Source organism: Argiope bruennichi, chromosome 3 (assembly GCF_947563725.1).
Source record: "Argiope bruennichi chromosome 3, qqArgBrue1.1, whole genome shotgun sequence".
Classification (NCBI taxonomy): domain Eukaryota; kingdom Metazoa; phylum Arthropoda; class Arachnida; order Araneae; family Araneidae; genus Argiope; species Argiope bruennichi.
This window is the reverse complement of record NC_079153.1, coordinates 68,268,948-68,286,647: the sequence shown is the minus strand read 5'-3', so window position 1 is coordinate 68,286,647 and position 17,700 is coordinate 68,268,948. Positions and strand designations below refer to the sequence as shown.

The following is a 17,700-nucleotide window of genomic DNA, read 5'->3' as shown; positions in this document are numbered from 1 at the left end:
TTCTCAGAAATTTTTTAAAATTTTTCAAATGTTCAGAATCATTTTCTTGAACACTCGATAAATGAGCAGAAAAGTTGAGAACTTAATTTTATTTGTGACATATATTTTTAATTTCTAAGCAATTTAAATCAAGTTTTATCTACCCTTTCAAAATAAGCTATGGAGTCAATCTTTTTATAAATAATTAATTATATATTGGTTGAATTAAATCAAAAGAAAAAAGGACACCCCCCCCCCCCAAATAAAAATGAAGAGTTCAAAGTAGCGCAGTTGCACTAAATGCGCAATTCCTTTGTCAATGATTCTAAAAATTTAAATGGAACAGATAATTAGAATCATTAACTCTAAAAATTACTCTGAAAATTGAGTAATTAAACTGTTTATAAGTCAGTTTCCAGAATGAATTCACATCAGAATATTAACACAATGTAATTTTATAAATGCCGATTGCTCTTTATCAAGTGTGAAAAGCAATTGCCGAAAGACTAAAAACCTCTTTAGTTTTCTAACGATCAATCGAGACATATTTTTTCCCACCAAGAAAGTAATTTGCGATGGGAAGCTATTCAGGTCGAACATCTTTTGGCCCTTATTTTATTCTAACAATCGTGAGCACAAATCGAAATCTTAAGTGAACCATGTTTGGCAAACTCCAGATTGCTCTGCGAACCGTTTACTTCATCAAAAAGTCAGAGTGACTAGGTTTTCATTTAGTAGGGTAATCGGCCACCACAGTGCACGAGATACGCATGGTTGGAAATCACGTGATCTGCTCCAAGTTCGAAGCACTCTTGACTTCAGCTGCTTGTTCCATTTTGGCATGTTGTTGTCTTTCACAATTTTTTTTTTTTTTTTTTGCAACATCTTTTAATCGGATGTTTCAAATGCAACAGATAAACATCCGTTCTCTTTCTACCTCAGGGCAATATTACCATGTTTATATAAAATGTTTTATTTATCAGGTTTAATCTCAAAATATTAAGCGAATTTGAAAGAAATCAAATAGTTGATAAGCATATATAATCAAAACCATTGCTTTTTCGTTGATCTGGAATAACGTTTTCATCTAAATAAATTATCAAAACAAAACTTTTCTGATTTTTGGATATCACAGTTCAATTTTTACAATGATGGTTAATTAGTTAGCTAACTTTCGTTATCCCTACTTAAAGCATTCGAAAATTAAATTTACCTAGTCCAAAATTTGCAACGTTAGTGGATATATACGTAACTCTTTCAAATACTGTAAATGGGGTTCAATCTAGATACAAAAGACCTCAGTTATGTGCTTCTAACTATTAAAGGTGTACATAAAATATATCACTTAGAATATAGTATAGTGTATACACGATGTGACACAAAATAGAATCTATCAAAATTGGCTGAGTTAAAAGTTTTTCCGTGTCTGTTTAAAAGAAATTAACACCGTTCATTCACAGTTATAGATTTATTGTCCTAGCTGAAAAAAAATTTAAATGTGTAAAAAGAATATCCTGCTTCTAATATTGTTTGTATTACACATTTATTAAAAATTCGTTAATTAAATCACAAAATTATTAATTCTCATTACAAAACATTCGAAACAGGTACCTTCGAATAATCTGAGAATGCATCAACAATTTCGTATACGTATATGCATTATAATGGAAAATTAGCAATTTATTACCATTAATTACTACCATGATTAAGAATATCTGCTTTTCATTGTCTAAAATTCGTAAAAAAATACATCTCGGCACATCCTCACAATACTGGCACTGTACCGCCTCATTCATTCGTACTTAAGAAAGAAAATATTGAAAATTGGGTGTTTAAAATTTTCCCGATTTGCTTCCTTTATTTATTTATTGCATTTAAATATTTTACATCTTTTTGAAACTGCTTTTATCAATAGGAAACATTAAGAAAGATGCTTATAGAAGGAAACATTGGTTTTATTGGTTCTAAATGAGTCATGAAATATTGTTGTAAATTCTATATTTTGCAATTTTTTAATTATATAAATTCAGTTTCTAAGCTAATTTTTTAAAAACAGAAACATATTGATAGTGATACTTGAAATATAAGGTCGTATCGAATTGACTTTTAAAGTTTCGAGATTTCAATATTTTAATTGGCGATTGCAAAAAATGCATGCTACATGCAAAGTCTTTGAGAAGCATCAGAAAATGATTGCTGCATTTTAATGCTTTAATATAACATATGTTTCAATGACACATAATTGAATTATGCGTTAGTTTCACGATAGCGATAAATGTCTCATAATCATTTAAAAATAATTTTTGCTTTCAATAGAAATGATCTTTGTACTGAGATATCTGTTTGAACAAGGTAAGAAAAAATTTTATTCATTTGCCAAAATTTGTTTTTCGTAAAGAGAAAATATTAACCACTCTTATTAGGAAATTATCATTGATAATTTTAAAAGTTTTCTTTTTCATTTTGAGTCACACTTTAAACAATACCATTCAGCAAATAATTTCTGCCTTTATTAAAAAAAATTCTAGAACTTATTCATATTTCCAAAATTGGAATAAAAACTGGAATTGAATTTCCAAAATTGGAAAAATTGGAAATAGGAAACTAATTAGATAACTTTCTTATTTATAATATTTTTCACTTTACAAAAATATGTGTTAGTTGTATATGCTAACGATTGTAGTACTTTAAAATATAAAACATATTCTAAAATGTATGCTTTAACTTCAGTTTCGGTTAAAAAAAATACACACATTTAATGAATTAAAAAATAAAAGACAATTATTTTGGAAATATTGACCAAAAATATCCTAAAATTATTGTGTTATAAATTTAAATTTCGGTAAATCGAATTCCTTAAAATATATATGAAACTTCCACTTTTATAGTTTTCAAAATAAAACGAATTTGCCTTATCTTTATCTGCAAATCTAGCATTAAGGAACTAAGAGAACCTCTTATTTTTGCACTAAAGGATTCAATTCCTCTACAATTCAAACCAAACCTGCAGAAATCAGCAGATCAGAATTAAAACGCACAGCACACCCAAAACAAATTTTGTGACCTTTATACGAGTTTTTTGACATCAGATAATTGTCCAAAAAACTCAGCTTAGCAGTAAAAAAGAAGAAAAAAAATCTAGATTAAATGGATGATCTATTTCCAACAGAACGAAGCTAATGCACAAAACGCTCACACGGCTATCTCGTGACATAATCTCATTAATTAGCAATACAAAATATGGTAGGGAAAAATAAACAAAAAAAAAAAAAGATTGAATGGGTGAACTGTGTCGACAGCATATTAAGAACCTGAGCAACAAATTGTTTATTTGTTGTACAGGCAGGGGTAAATATAAAATTCAGGCGAAATAAACGATGAAAATGATTACATATGTCTTGCCAGGTAAAAGGGGTCACAGTGTGTTAAAACACTGATCTTGTATGCAATGAATATATAAAAAAATGAATAGATAGTAGAAGGCCTTATTTATTCCGTTACATTTGCCTTAAAGCGGAATTTTGCTATTGCTCTATATTAAAGAAGAAGCTGCTCGATTTCTATGTTCGAGTTAGAGTTCTTGAAGATAATTTGGTGGAGAAGAAATCGAGTTTTTAGACAGTGTCGTGTCATCTTATTTAGATGCTCTGTAAAAGTAATCAGATCTGATTCTTGACGAGCTTTGAGCGATAATAATTTCACTGTAGTTAAGGATATAAATTATTCATTTTCACGATGGAGTAAAATCATGATCGAAAACTTCTTGAGAGTGGTCTGTAAAACTGAGTAAAAGTGACGCTAACAGCAAAAGCAGCTATGTGCTTAAATGGAGGTTTAATATCTTTGTATTTCAATAGGATAATTTTATCTTTTAAAAATGTTTGAACGTCAGAATTTTTAAAGTTATAAAAAAATGCGTGATTCAAAATTCATTTCTTCGTTGTTTTTTATTTTTCAACAATATTGTGTATTATTAGAATTTCTGAATCGAAATTTGAGTATTAACTCTGAAATCGAAATTTGAATTCCAGATAATCATTAATATATATAAAATTTGAACAAAATTTCTACAGTATATTAATTTAAAATTTAAGACATCTAAAAGTTTAAGGTCTACTGTTCTATTCAAAGTATATTTCAGAACCAATCATTGTAAGTCAAATTTATTAATTAGGTACACACATTTGATTGTGGATATTATTATACATGAGTGAATGAATTTTAACTTCGGATATGCAGTTTTTGCTACTTTTAAAATCTTTTTATTAGTTTCTGTTTATTAAAATTTTGCCAAATCGTCTTGTGGCATAGAACTGAATAAATTAACAAACCAGTGTTAAAATAGTGTCCAGTACGGTCTATGATGGACACCAAATGTACCGTAAGGATTTTTAGATTATAATGGACATTTTACATTATAAAAAAAGGGATGTGAAGTTATATTTTAATGTAATACAATGTTTCATTAAATGAAATGCTTACTAATGTTTATTAAGTAGTACTGTAATGATTACCTTACAGATTAATTAACTTTCCACTAAGAAATATAATAAAACATATGTGTTTCTAAATCGATATATTTGTTTAAAATGAAATATAGAATCTTAGAATCTATTTGGTGATTATTATCAGTCGATAAAAATAAATTCAATAAAGTTAATCAAAAAAAAATTCAATAAAGGTTATCAAAAATAAATTTAATAAAGGTTATCAAAAATAAATTCAATAAAGGTTATCAAAAATAAATTTAATAAAGGTTATCAAAAATAAATTCAATAAAGGTTATCTTTCCCAATATGATAATTCTTTCTCTTTCAAAAGAAAAAAATAATAATAATAAATAACCCCTTCAACCAGTGTCTAACAATATGCTATTTTTTCTCAATGGAACAATTGGAAATCATCGCTGTAAACTTTATTACAAATCTTTCTGGGTATTAAACGATATGTTTCAAAATGTCACGGTCTAACAAATCGCGTTCTTAAGCTGTTCCTCTCCGCAGGAAGTCCGTAGTGACACACTTTAAAGAACATCAGGATGCCTCAAAACGTGACCGAATGAATCGGATTCTTCATAGATTATCATCTGATCCTAGAAAAATGTTAAACGAAATGTTGTGTGTGAAGTATTTCATACACAATGTGTGTGCACGCGTGCTGTTCAATTAAATATGCACCAATGCGGAGTGTCTAGCTATTTGGGACATTTCCAGATCGAATGGTTGAGCAAATCAAATCCCTGGGTCACCGGTTGCTGCCTTGACTGATCTACCGAACAATGATTATTCCACAATGTTTTTGATATGATGTTCTTTTTCTTGGAAAATAAATATCAGTAGGAAACTAAATATCTGTTTGAAAAGTAAAAAATTGAGGCTGCTAGAGTTCAAAATTTACAATAAGACAATATCATTATAAAATGCAAAATGCTTTCATAATGATAAAGACGGCATCTATTATAATATTGTATATAATAAAATCAATTTATATGCGGCACAAAACTGTTTATATTATCTAATACTCACTTTTACACTGTTTTATGTCATCAGATTCTTTTTAGCCATCTTAGAAATGAGCAATGAATGTCGAAATTAAGTTGATGAGAGTGCTTTAGCGTGTATCATGCGATTATTAATTGACTACATCAAATAGTTAATACATTTTATATTACTTTTGAAAATTCCAAGAAAGTATAGTATGCTTTTGTTCATTATGTTACAAACTGATTAAAAGTTATTTTTAATTTACTGTACACAAGCCTTCAGAAATGCAGAATTATTTGTGCAAGAAGAAAAAAAGAATGTCGATGATATGCAACGTGGCAGTAGTTTTCACATTTTGTAATTACTGTTGCATTGGCAAGTAAAAGAAATCGCATTAAAATCTTTAAAATAGCTTTAAATACTATCTAATCGGTATTAGACTCTAAAGTCTTAGCTTAAAATCTGTATAATACTGCATTAACAGATACATGTACTACAAATACATAATGATAGACAGAGTCAGAAAAATTAGAAAAAATCCCATATATAGGCAAACATACATAACTTTAAAAAATAAAAATGAATGATTTTTAAAAATGAAAATAAATTTAAAAATTATTATTTCTGATTCCAGTATTCAAAAATAATTTTATTAACTTAATTGTGGTAAAAATTATCTGCTACATTCAGTTATTAACTTTCTTAAAAAGATTTATAATAGATGAAAATGTGTGTTGCCAGAGAGCACTCTAAAAATGATTTTCATATTTTAAGGAAATTTAATATTATTTAAAAATCAGCAATATATCATATATAAAACCAAACACATGTTAATTAATATTTAAATATTTTCGCAGCATTTATTACATAAAGACAAATTTTAATAATCAACGTTGTTTAAAAGAGTAATTTCTTATGTTTAGAAACAAGTATTACTAAAATCAATTTATAATGAACTACCATAATTAGACTAAAGAAGCAGTTAAGGACACTGCCATAATTAGTTTTTTATTCTTTTTTGTGAAATATTCTTGACAATGCCACATAAATTCTATAAACAGCTTAACTAACCAACGAAATTAGGTGACTGACTTAGAATGGTTACAGCAAAAACAACATTTAATCCTTCCAAGGTCCTAAGAAAGAACGCGGCTCTCAAGAAGAAAACGTGTTTTTATTATTATAGACATTTCTTTTACGAAGGTTAATATGCTTTTTATAGAATATTCTTTTTTTTTTATTTTTTGCTTTGAAGTTTCATATATGTAAGTGTGGTGTATTCTTCTCTTGCATTATTTTAACTACTAACAGAACAAATTTAAAGAAAAAAAAGTTTATTTTAGGTATGTAAGCAATATAATCACGATGTGATTTCTTCAAAAAAATTTTGATATAGGTATGAAAACTTTATTTAGTGTTATGTAAAAACTCAAACTTACAATGTGTATAATTTAATTTTTTAATTGTTTTATAACGCAGCTGTTTTCCATCAATTTTAGATTATTTCTTTCGATAATTATTGATAATTTCGATAGTTCGATAGATTTCGATAGTTATTGGAAATTTGTTGTCATCTTTTCTGCCAAATTTCTGAATTCCTAACGAAATATTTTTAGTTATTAATTTTCATTTGTCTCTTTTCAAAAATGACATTTTATTTTAAACGAATTTTTATATCTTTTATATTATCTACTTTGACTTCATGAATAGCATTGTTTCAAAAAATTCAATATCTTTTCCCATTTTATAAATTTAATCTGAGGAACGTAATATATTTTGATTTTACAATAATTTTACAAACTATGTTATGCCTCTTGTCTAAGATATTTTTAATTTTGCAAGACCTAAGGACTTCTTTGAACTGCGACAAACTATTACTAATAAAAGAAAACGCGTTTATCTATTAATGTTTTAGCAAAATTTGGCACAAATATGCTTTGAAAAGTAGGAATATGCACAATGCAGCAACTGTTGAAAATTAAATTAGAATTTTATTTGATCATCAATTAAACGTAATTTTATCCATTTCCGCAATAATTTCCGGAAATATTGTAACAAAAAATAATTTTCACATTATTTAAAGGAATAAAAATTTTCATTTTATTGACGCCAATCGCCAATTTCTGACTTATGACAATTTTTAAAAACCTCTTTTTATAGAATTTTCAAGATTATTTTCCATTATTGAAATAAAATTCAAATGGATTTCATTCTTTTATCAAATATTTAATAGTATCATCATTTTTTTCACTATTGAAATATAAGTAAGATAAATTTTTAATTTTATTTGTGCAGTATACGTGAGAAATAAGAAAATGATGTTACAGTAATAGGAAAGGAAACGCGCAACTAAAAGATAGACAAATACTCTTTTAAGGGACTATAATATCTTGAATTCATTACAAAGATTCATGTATATAGTAAACAGAACAGGGGTAAGGTTATTAAGATAATACAACTTTAATGTCTATAAGAATTTGATACTTAAAAATATTTTGTTAAAGCCATCATTAGCATCAAATTATGAATTAAAGATTTAGTTGAAATTAGACAAAACCAATATTCACCATCTGGTTTCTGAATCAAACAATTACTGCAATCATTAATTCGTACTTATTAAAGTGCTCCACTTTCCTCTAAAGCCGCTATGTTTCATTTTTTGAAGAACATTTTTCAAAATTCCTTAACTATTTCACCCATTTAACCTTGGACAAACTAGTGTGAAATATCCTCAATTATTGTCGGATACATTTCTTATTAACTTTTCTTAATTAAGTGCAGGTTCTTTCTATCTTTTTTACATTTATAACAGGTAAATTGGAAAATTTTTCCCTTACACACTTCCTTGTACCTATTGTAACAGAATTGCACTACCTGTTTTTAATTTTTTTTATCAATCATTATATAAACCAGTATAGTTAGTCAAATGTTTAATTTTTATGCCGAGAATTGTTAGAGAAATAAATGTTAATTACACCTAAATACCTTCATTTTTTATAATAATTTGTTTAAAAATTATCGCGAGAAATTTATATAAAAAATTGTTTTCAGTAACTTCCGCCTATTGGTCGAATTATTTTCCACAGTAGAACATTGCATTATGCATGCTCTACTGAGCATTATGCAGTAACATTGCATAATTTCTTAATAACATATAAAACATAAAACATATATATATTTTAAAAACAGTGTTCGGTTTTAAGATTGAATAATTTTATTTAATATATTCCTTATGTTACATACATTCATTAAAGGCAAACAATGGTAATTTTCATAGAATTCAAATGATTATTTTAGTAATTTTTGGAAGATTTTATGTTATTAAAATTAGGTTTTTCAGTTTTGAATTAAAGATTCAGAACATGAATCTTATTTCATTCGATTCGATACTTTCATTCAATTAAAAAAATGAAATAAAAAAAAAATCAAATTTGGATTTGAATCTAAGATTTTTTAGATAAATATAAAGCTAAGAAATTCCTCGATTATACTTCTTTAAACATTTTATGCTATAAAATCTTTTTAGTATTGTATTTATAATTAAGTTGTTGCAGTTTCTTGGCATCTTTGGTATACTTTCCTTCGGCTTTCTTTCAGATCTTTTTTTTTTCGTTCAAATAAATGAGAGATTTAAATCTATATTTGATTGAATTCTTCTATGATCAAAGTTTATTCTAAATAATTGCAATAGATCAAAATAAAATAATGACCTATGCTAGGAATATGCTTTTAAGTATGATAACAACCAATCAGACGCCCAAGAAACGTTTAGCATAAGACTAATGAAAAATAAACTACATCTAATGACTAATTGAACTTCTACTCATAAATGGTTTTTATTCATGATACCGGTTTATGATGTTCGTTTCGTGGCTTTTCAATATGTGCTAAATATGAGCCAAGCAATTGTATGTGATACAACTGGACAAGGTCCCAAAAGCTGAGAGTGACAAAGAATAATCTCTATGTATAATAAACCCAATTAAAAACTCAACAATCCACTATTGTGCAAGGCCAATGAAAAGTAAACTTCATCATACCTAACGACTAATTGAACAACATAGGGAAAGAAACCATTCCGAAAGTCATATTAACCTATAAGCAGTTGCAATGAATAACGATAGTTCATGATTTTCTCCGATGATCTTGCTGTACGTGTTGAACGCTTAGGGGAAGAGCACATGACTCGAGTATCTGTTTTTTTGGTAGTCTACCAGTATGTAGTAAATGCGAGCTAATCAATTGTATGTGACACAGCGGGACAAGCTCCCAAATGCCGAGAGTGACAAAGAATAGTCTCTATGCACAATAATACGCAATTAAAAACCCAGCAATCCACTATTGTGCAAGGTCAATTAAAAATAAACTTCATCATACCTAACGACTAATTGAACTATATAGGGAAAGAAATCATTCCGAAAGTCATATTAACCTATAAGCAGTTACAATGAATAACGACAGTTCATGATTTTCTCTGATGGTCTTGCTGCCCGTGTTGAACGCTTAGGGGAAGAACACATTCTGCATATAAATTTTGGAGATTCGTTTATTTTAGTCCGTTGCTACGCATGGCAACGGTAAGATGATTCCTGCGATAAATTAATATTCTCTGTATATAGTCGTTAATTTGAATAAATTGCCAAAATATGCACGCAATTAAATAAAAATAAATTGAATGTATTAATTCTTAATTTGAAATATTACAGTTGAGCAAAAATAAATATGAGGAAAATATACTCATTAAGGAAGTATAATCTAGACAAGAATATGGACTGATCTCATGCAGCTGATAATATGACGGGTTCGGCAAGTTAAGTAAAAATATCCGATGACTCCTGGATAAAATCAATCACTTAATCAAAAATTTGCAGTGGTCTCACGATCAAGGATTTACCTGTTAAATACAACAAACAATTGAATGCTAATTATGATTTGCCGACCTTGATTGCAAAATCCGGGGTCGTCTTAGTCGGAGACTATCACGAAAAATTTATTCTAAAAATCAATTTCGAGGCCTCTGAGCAGTCGATTCGTGCCTCTTGTCGATACAATGGGTCTTTATTATTTTAAAAAAGATCTAAGCAAAATGGAAGAAAGATACGATAAAATATAAATGGAACCTGAAAATGAATAACTTTTAAATCTAAAATAATTTTTATACACAAATACTCAGTTCCAGATTAGTTAATGTTTCTTTGTTATTCTTTTGAACCATCGTATCTTCAAATATTGTATACTATAGATATGAATCAATGAAATATATGTTACTAACTAAGCTTGTTAACTGCTTATTTAAACATGAACTATACGTAATCAATCGAGTTTAGAATTGTATATACAGTATCACATAGGCGAGTATCAAATGATTTTAAATTTCTGAATAAAAGTTTAGGTATGCATTATGAAGTAGACCTGCTATATTTAAGATTAATTTGACCTGCATGACAATGTTCGAGGTCATATTTAGTCAGAGGTTGTCACGATAGTTTATCTCAAAAGTCAATATATCTTCGAATATTGCATACTATTAATATGAGTCGATGAAAGGTTTGTTACTAAGCCTATTAATTGTTGAATGAAATACGAACTATATGAAATCAATCAATTCAGAATTGTATATCTAATATCATATGAATGAAATCAATCAAATTATCTGAAATTTCTGATTAAAAGTTTAGGTATGCATTATGAAGTAGACCTGCTATATTTAAGATTAATTTGACCTGCATGACAATGTTCGAGGTCATATTTAGTCAGAGGTTGTCACGATAGTTTATTTCAAAAGTCAATATATCTTCGAATATTGCATACTATTAATATGAGTCGATGAAAGGTTTGTTACTAAGCCTATTAATTGTTGAATGAAATACAAACTATATGAAATCAATCAATTTCAGAATTGTATATCTAATATCATATGAATGAAATCCATCAAATTATCTGAAATTCCTGAATAAAAGTTTAGATATATAGTACTAAGTCAAACTGTTCTATTTAAGGTTAATCTGACCTTGAAGGCAATGTTCGAGGTCATATTAGTCAGCGACTGTCACGGTAGTTTCTATCAAAAGTCAATTTCGAGGTCTCTGAGCAATGGAATCATGTCTGATGTCACTGTAATGGATCTTCCTTGTTTCTTTCATTTCCACTGAAGCGTTAGGAAGACACAATAAATTATTTTCCTGGTTAGTGTTTGGCCGAGTTGAGAGATTTTTGCATGCCGACAAACGAAGCGTTGTAAATGATTCGATACGCCGGGATGGAATCGCAAAGAGACGCCCGTGTCAACGACCACTAGGTTTCGGTTTTTCTTTTGAATTTAATTAGCACGCTTGCCTTGTAGATAAAAAAATATCGTCTTCTTTTTATAGCTTTTTTTCTCAGATATAGACATAGATATAGACTGCGAGTAAATTGCTTACTGTTTACTTATTATCAGGGTAGCTTTAAAAAAAGGAAATAGAATTAAGCACACAGGTAATTTAAGCTTATTTTGAACTTGTAAAATAAGTTTAAATCAGAATTCATAAAATTAAAATACTTATGTGAATGTTATAAGAAAAAGCTACCTTTTTAAATCAGAACGCTTAAAATAAATCAATCTCCTAAGCGAATTTATTCATGGAAAATACAATTAAAATCAGTAAAATTAATTACACATCTGAAGCATAAATTATATAAGAAAAGGAAAATAACTAACATATATTTTCCTATAGTTAAAAATGAAATAAAAAAATAATTGTATTCAAAAAATTAACATGGCTTCATATTTTATTCATTTATATAAAATATTTCATTTATATAAAATATTTATATTCATTTATATAAAATACCATTTATACACACACACATACACACACATACACACACACACACACACACACACACACACACACACACACACACACACACACACACACACACACACACACACACACACACACACACACACACACACACACACACACACACACAATGTTTTGAGATAGGAAACATACTTGAAATGTTTAAACCTTCAAGGGCTCGATTACTTTGATATAACAATTTTGTCTAGTTAATTTGCTTTAAAGGGAACAAATTAAATTCTATTATATTCGATCAAATTCTTGAAATCTTAAGATTATTACATGCTTGATATTTAAGGGAGATATTCCTATAAATTTGGATTGCAATTAAGTCTTTAAAATGCCTTCACTTCAATTGTTCATAAGATCAAATACACAAGAAACACAAATAATTTTAATTTGGTTCGCTCATAAGTGATAAAAATACTGAGAGCACATTTTTTAAAATGGGAAATATCTTTTTATGAAATATTTATTTTTATTTACTTTATAAATATTATCCAAAACTTGATACTATAGTAATTAAATAATTTCTTGTTTATCAATTATGATGTAGTTACCATTATTTTACTTTTATAAATATCTCTTTCTTATATTTTTATATTCATGGAAATAAAAAAATGAGTAAAAAAATCAATGCAGATTTCTATTGGCAAAATGAGTAAAATAAATTAATCTAGATTCCTTCTAGTAAAATGTGTAAAATAAATTAATGTAGATTTCTACTGGTAAAATACGTAAAATAAATTAGAGTTGATTTCTTCTGGCAATAGTATAAATTAATATTATATAAGCCGGCGTCCTGGCATAGGGGTAGCGCGTCTTCCCCGTGATCTAGGCGTCCTGGGTTCGAGTCCCGGTTCGGGCATGGTTGTTCTTCATCTATTCTATCTGTGAGATGTGTGAATGTCTCCTCCTGTAAAAAGAGGTTGGGCAAGCGAATGTGATGCGTGAGTAGCTAAGACGTACTCTTGGCCCTAGTTGGCACTACTAAAACAAGAGACGCTCTCTTAAAATCGCTGACTTCGTCAGCCAGCTTGTCCATGGCAAGTGCCCTTATAAACAAGAACAACAACGCCTCATGATCTTGATATGCTTAACAATAAATTGCCTTCTTTTACTTAAGATACGCCAAAAGTATTATCTGAAGATGAAAGTATGTGCGTGTGAGCTCTCGACAGGAAAAAATTAGATGAACAATTACATCTTTGTATAACTAATAACATTCATACAATCGTTCAGTAAGAGAAATATTGGTTTTATGAATATATATAGGAAGAAATGGACTCTATTTTCTTGCTAAATTTAAATGGCAGTATTCATTCACTTGTATGCATATAATAAGACAAAATATATGACAATTCATCTAACATTCAAATGATTTGTCTCACATTTCACATTAAATATCTACATCTGGCACAAACCTGGCTCCATTTGTCCTAATATACATGAATCACTTCAAATTCTAAAAACTGATTCTTTTACAGATTTAATTTATTCCAGCCTGAAAGTCAGATTAGATCGTTTGCATATCAATTAAAAGTAAAAATTCCCGGCTGCATGAAAATGAGTGGGATAACGGCAATTCCATTCTTATTTTCGAGGTCATTATGATATGTTAATGAGGATTTAGGTGTGGCCTACCACTTAGTAAGTACTGGTCCGTAACAACAATGCAAATTGTAGTAGTGACATTGTTTTGAGTTTCCGTTTTTTGCAATAACTCTTTCTCAAACACCCATCCGAATTTGCCTGAAAGCTTGGAATTATCTTAATGTAGTTTTAAGTTGTTCATGAAGTGATTATAAAGTTGTTGCATTGCTTCCGTTTTGAATTTTGCTGTAATTACTAATTCTCAAAATTTTAACTTATTCTACATACATTACTACTAATAGTTTCAATAGTTACTTATTGTTCTTTGAAATTTTTTTAATTCTATCTCTGTCTGTATGAAGGCAAATAAATAATAATTTTAATAAATGATAATTTATTAATACTTATAAATAAAGGTTCTGAGTATATTTTTATGTACAATATTTTTAAAAAAGTGCTTTGGAAATACGTGTAACAAGGGTTCACCATTTCTTTCCTATACTGAATTAATCGTTGACATAAGTTTCTTAAAATATTGCTCTAGTTATAAGGAACATTTTTTTTACGATCTATCTTCTCACAGTAAAAATAATTATGGAATAAAGATTTAAGAACAGATGCTTAATTTTGTATTTTGAACCATTTTTTGTATTTTTCGATTTTTTTACATATTTCACAATCAATTTAAATGCTTAAATTTTGAAAGTAGGTTCACTATAAATTTCTTAAAACTCCATAAGATAATCATTTCTCCAATACAATACATAATACTTTGAAAAAATGTATTACAAACTTCATACTTTTTCCATATTGAATTAAACGTTGGCATAAATTTCTTTAAATTGTATTCTAGTTATTAAAACATTTTTTAACTATCTAGATTCTCACACTAAAAATAATTATAGCATAAAAATTTAAAAATAGAAATATGCTTTTGTATTTTAAATGTCTATTTTAATTTCACATATTTTGGAATCGATTTAAATATTTAAAATTTTGGAAATATGTTCAATATAAATTTCTTAAAACTCCGAGATCACTCATTTATCCCCAAAAAGTGTAATTAACGATCTATGAGATATGCTTAGTAAGTATACCGGACGATTCTAACAAATAAATTATTATTATGAATAAGGACATAAGGAAAGTTTTTCTAAGCTGAACTCATTCATAAATAACTGGATATCCAATAAGGATGTATGCACGCCTTTTAAGGAGACAGTAGACACGCGAACAAAACATTAAGTTCAAGTTCTTCCTTATTATGTAGTATAAAGAGCGATATAACGGAAAAATATCCTCTACTATATACATTTGGCTATTAACCTATCAATTTATTAATTTGAACGTTAAATAAGTGTAGAATTTTGTATGAAATGAAATAATAAATGATTCATTTTTAAATTTGTTTCGGAGACTAAATTATTCTTTGATCAAGAAAGTAATAGAAACTTTTAGAAAGATTAGAAGTTATTTATAGTTGAGCATACCATATATCGTATACAATTTAGAAGACAGGAATAGGAAAATAATTGAGATATTTTTCAGCTAAAATTTTCATTTCTTTTCCGGGTTAATACGACGAATTAGCTCTAATTATGTATCTTATTATTTTACTCAGGATGAATAAGAAAAAGGAATGACTCTTATTTAAAAACAAGAAATTTAGAGGATTAAAAATGTACAAATATATTTATAATAAAAATATACGTCTATCTTTGAAGGACTATTTCAAGCTTGTTGTTACATTTCTCGTGCAACCAATCCGTTTACTGAAATATTTCTTTAATATGATTTTCATAAAATACATTGCAGTACATATAGTACTAGTACATGTGAAACACACTTTTAACTTAAAATGAGCTGTTTTTGAAATTAATTAACTGTATTTATATTATTACTTTTAAATTATCGACGAACGCTAAGTATTTCAAGACCATACATTTAGCAAAAATAATTACAATTAGAATCCATGTGTCTTTAATACAGCTGAAGTAATTAATATATTTAAATTGAAAAAGCGAATTCAATAGAAGCAATTACTATTTGCTTTGGAACCATTGTGCGCGTCGTCGCATATTTATGATTAATATCTCAATGCTTTAACATTTTAGATAGAAACATTTCGGTTGAATATTTTTACATATAAATTGATTTCAGTGATTAGTTTTAAATTTAGATGAGTAAAAAAATTATATTTCTAATTTTATTTGACTATTGTTTATAAGAATCTGGAAAATTTTTAAGGCAATCAAAGCAATCGATGTAATTTTTTTATTTATAATCGAAAAGTTAATTGAAAGTACTCTAATCGAGTTCAAGTATAATATATTAAAATTCACAAAAAGAAAAACCTCAACAAATATCTTTTAAACATATGCAAGAAAAGTAAATAATAATTTTTATATAATATAAATAAGAGAAAGAATTATAATTCTGCTTTAAGTGTAATTTTACACATTTACGAAAATAAATGTGTAAATATCTAAATTCCAGAACAACAAATATTATAAATCAGTCAATAAAAAAATAGCTTTGCGAATCTGTTCTATTTTATTTTCTGAACTTACACAGAGTAATTCAGAACATTCAAACATAAATTATTATTATTATTTTATTAGATTTTTATGCAGATTAATATAATGGATTATTTTTATATTAATTTTATCATTGTATTTATATATTTGAAAATATGAAAAATTTCAAAACAGTAAAAAATCGGCATTAATAATTCGGTTTAATGTATTTTAAATTTAGAAAAATATCATTTAAGATACAAGTTCCGCATACTGATAAAAATATCAGGACTTACCATGATGCTCTTTGTGACGGTTGGCAAATAGTTGAAATAGAGTCCTTTTGAATAATTATATTAATCCTTTGACACTTAGTCGATCATCTAGTTTTCGTTTTTAGTTTCTAATTCACCAGAAACTAGTCCAGAAACACAACCCGCTTCTATCGACAGAATGACTCGATCCCGTTTAGTTTTATCGGAAAAAGTCCTGCAGGCTATCAACCGGTCTGTTGCCAGAGCCTGGTAAAGAGTTAAAAAATTGGACTAAATAGAAAAAAAAAGTAAAGAAAGAAAAACTGTCTTGGAGAAGGTAAAATCAGGTCAGTTTGTAACGTAGGTGAAATAACGTCTGATGGTCCTGCACTGACCACTTTTTCCACTGTGAACGTTTGCTGAGGTCGCCCGCGTTTAAAGTAAGCGCTTCTCAAAAGTCTTTCAACGCTCAACCGAGAGTAAAAAAGTAAAATAGAATTTTTGCGGGCTAGGTTTTCTAGCGAATGATACGGAGGAAAGGTAATAAGAAGTTCTTTTACCACGTGACCTGCACAACCAATGAGGATTTGGGAAAGTAGGTGACCAGCGAAGCGGTTAAAATATACGACGTTCGTAGAGTGAAGAAGTTTTTTGAGTTTTTAAACACTTCTGGGTTAGTAGTGTTTCCGTTTTGGAAGGCAGGCAAAGAAACCTGTCTTTTGTTTTATGTTTCTAGCGCTTCTTTGTAAGTGAGAGAATTTTTAATAGGAATCTGTCCAATGTGTATGAATAAAACCTCATAACAGGGCGTTGCATTTTTTTCTGGATTTTTTTCACTTTTATTTATGTCCGAAATGTTTATTCGGCTCATGAGTTTTTCCTTCAAAATTTCTTTTCTTCAAATATCTTATTTGTCATAAACTATAAAACCCTTACCAGAAGCGATATCTTTTAAAAGTAGCATAACGATTAATATGTATATATCCTTGAATGAGTCACCTAAAAATTTGAAAACAATATTAACTCCACT

General features: G+C 28.1%; 1 protein-coding gene across 1 annotated transcript in view; it reads right to left on the bottom strand.

Annotated features, from left to right (window-relative positions):
• LOC129963478 (probable chitinase 10) overlaps positions 1–17,161 on the bottom strand; it is an 88,176-nt gene extending 71,015 nt beyond the window's left edge. Inside the window, exon 1 of the mRNA XM_056077885.1 lies at positions 16,713–17,161. Within this exon, the coding sequence (XP_055933860.1) occupies positions 16,713–16,715 (3 nt within the window). The 5' untranslated portion in view covers positions 16,716–17,161. The remainder of the gene's footprint in view (positions 1–16,712) is intronic.
• Between the last annotated feature and the right edge of the window lie 539 nt (positions 17,162–17,700).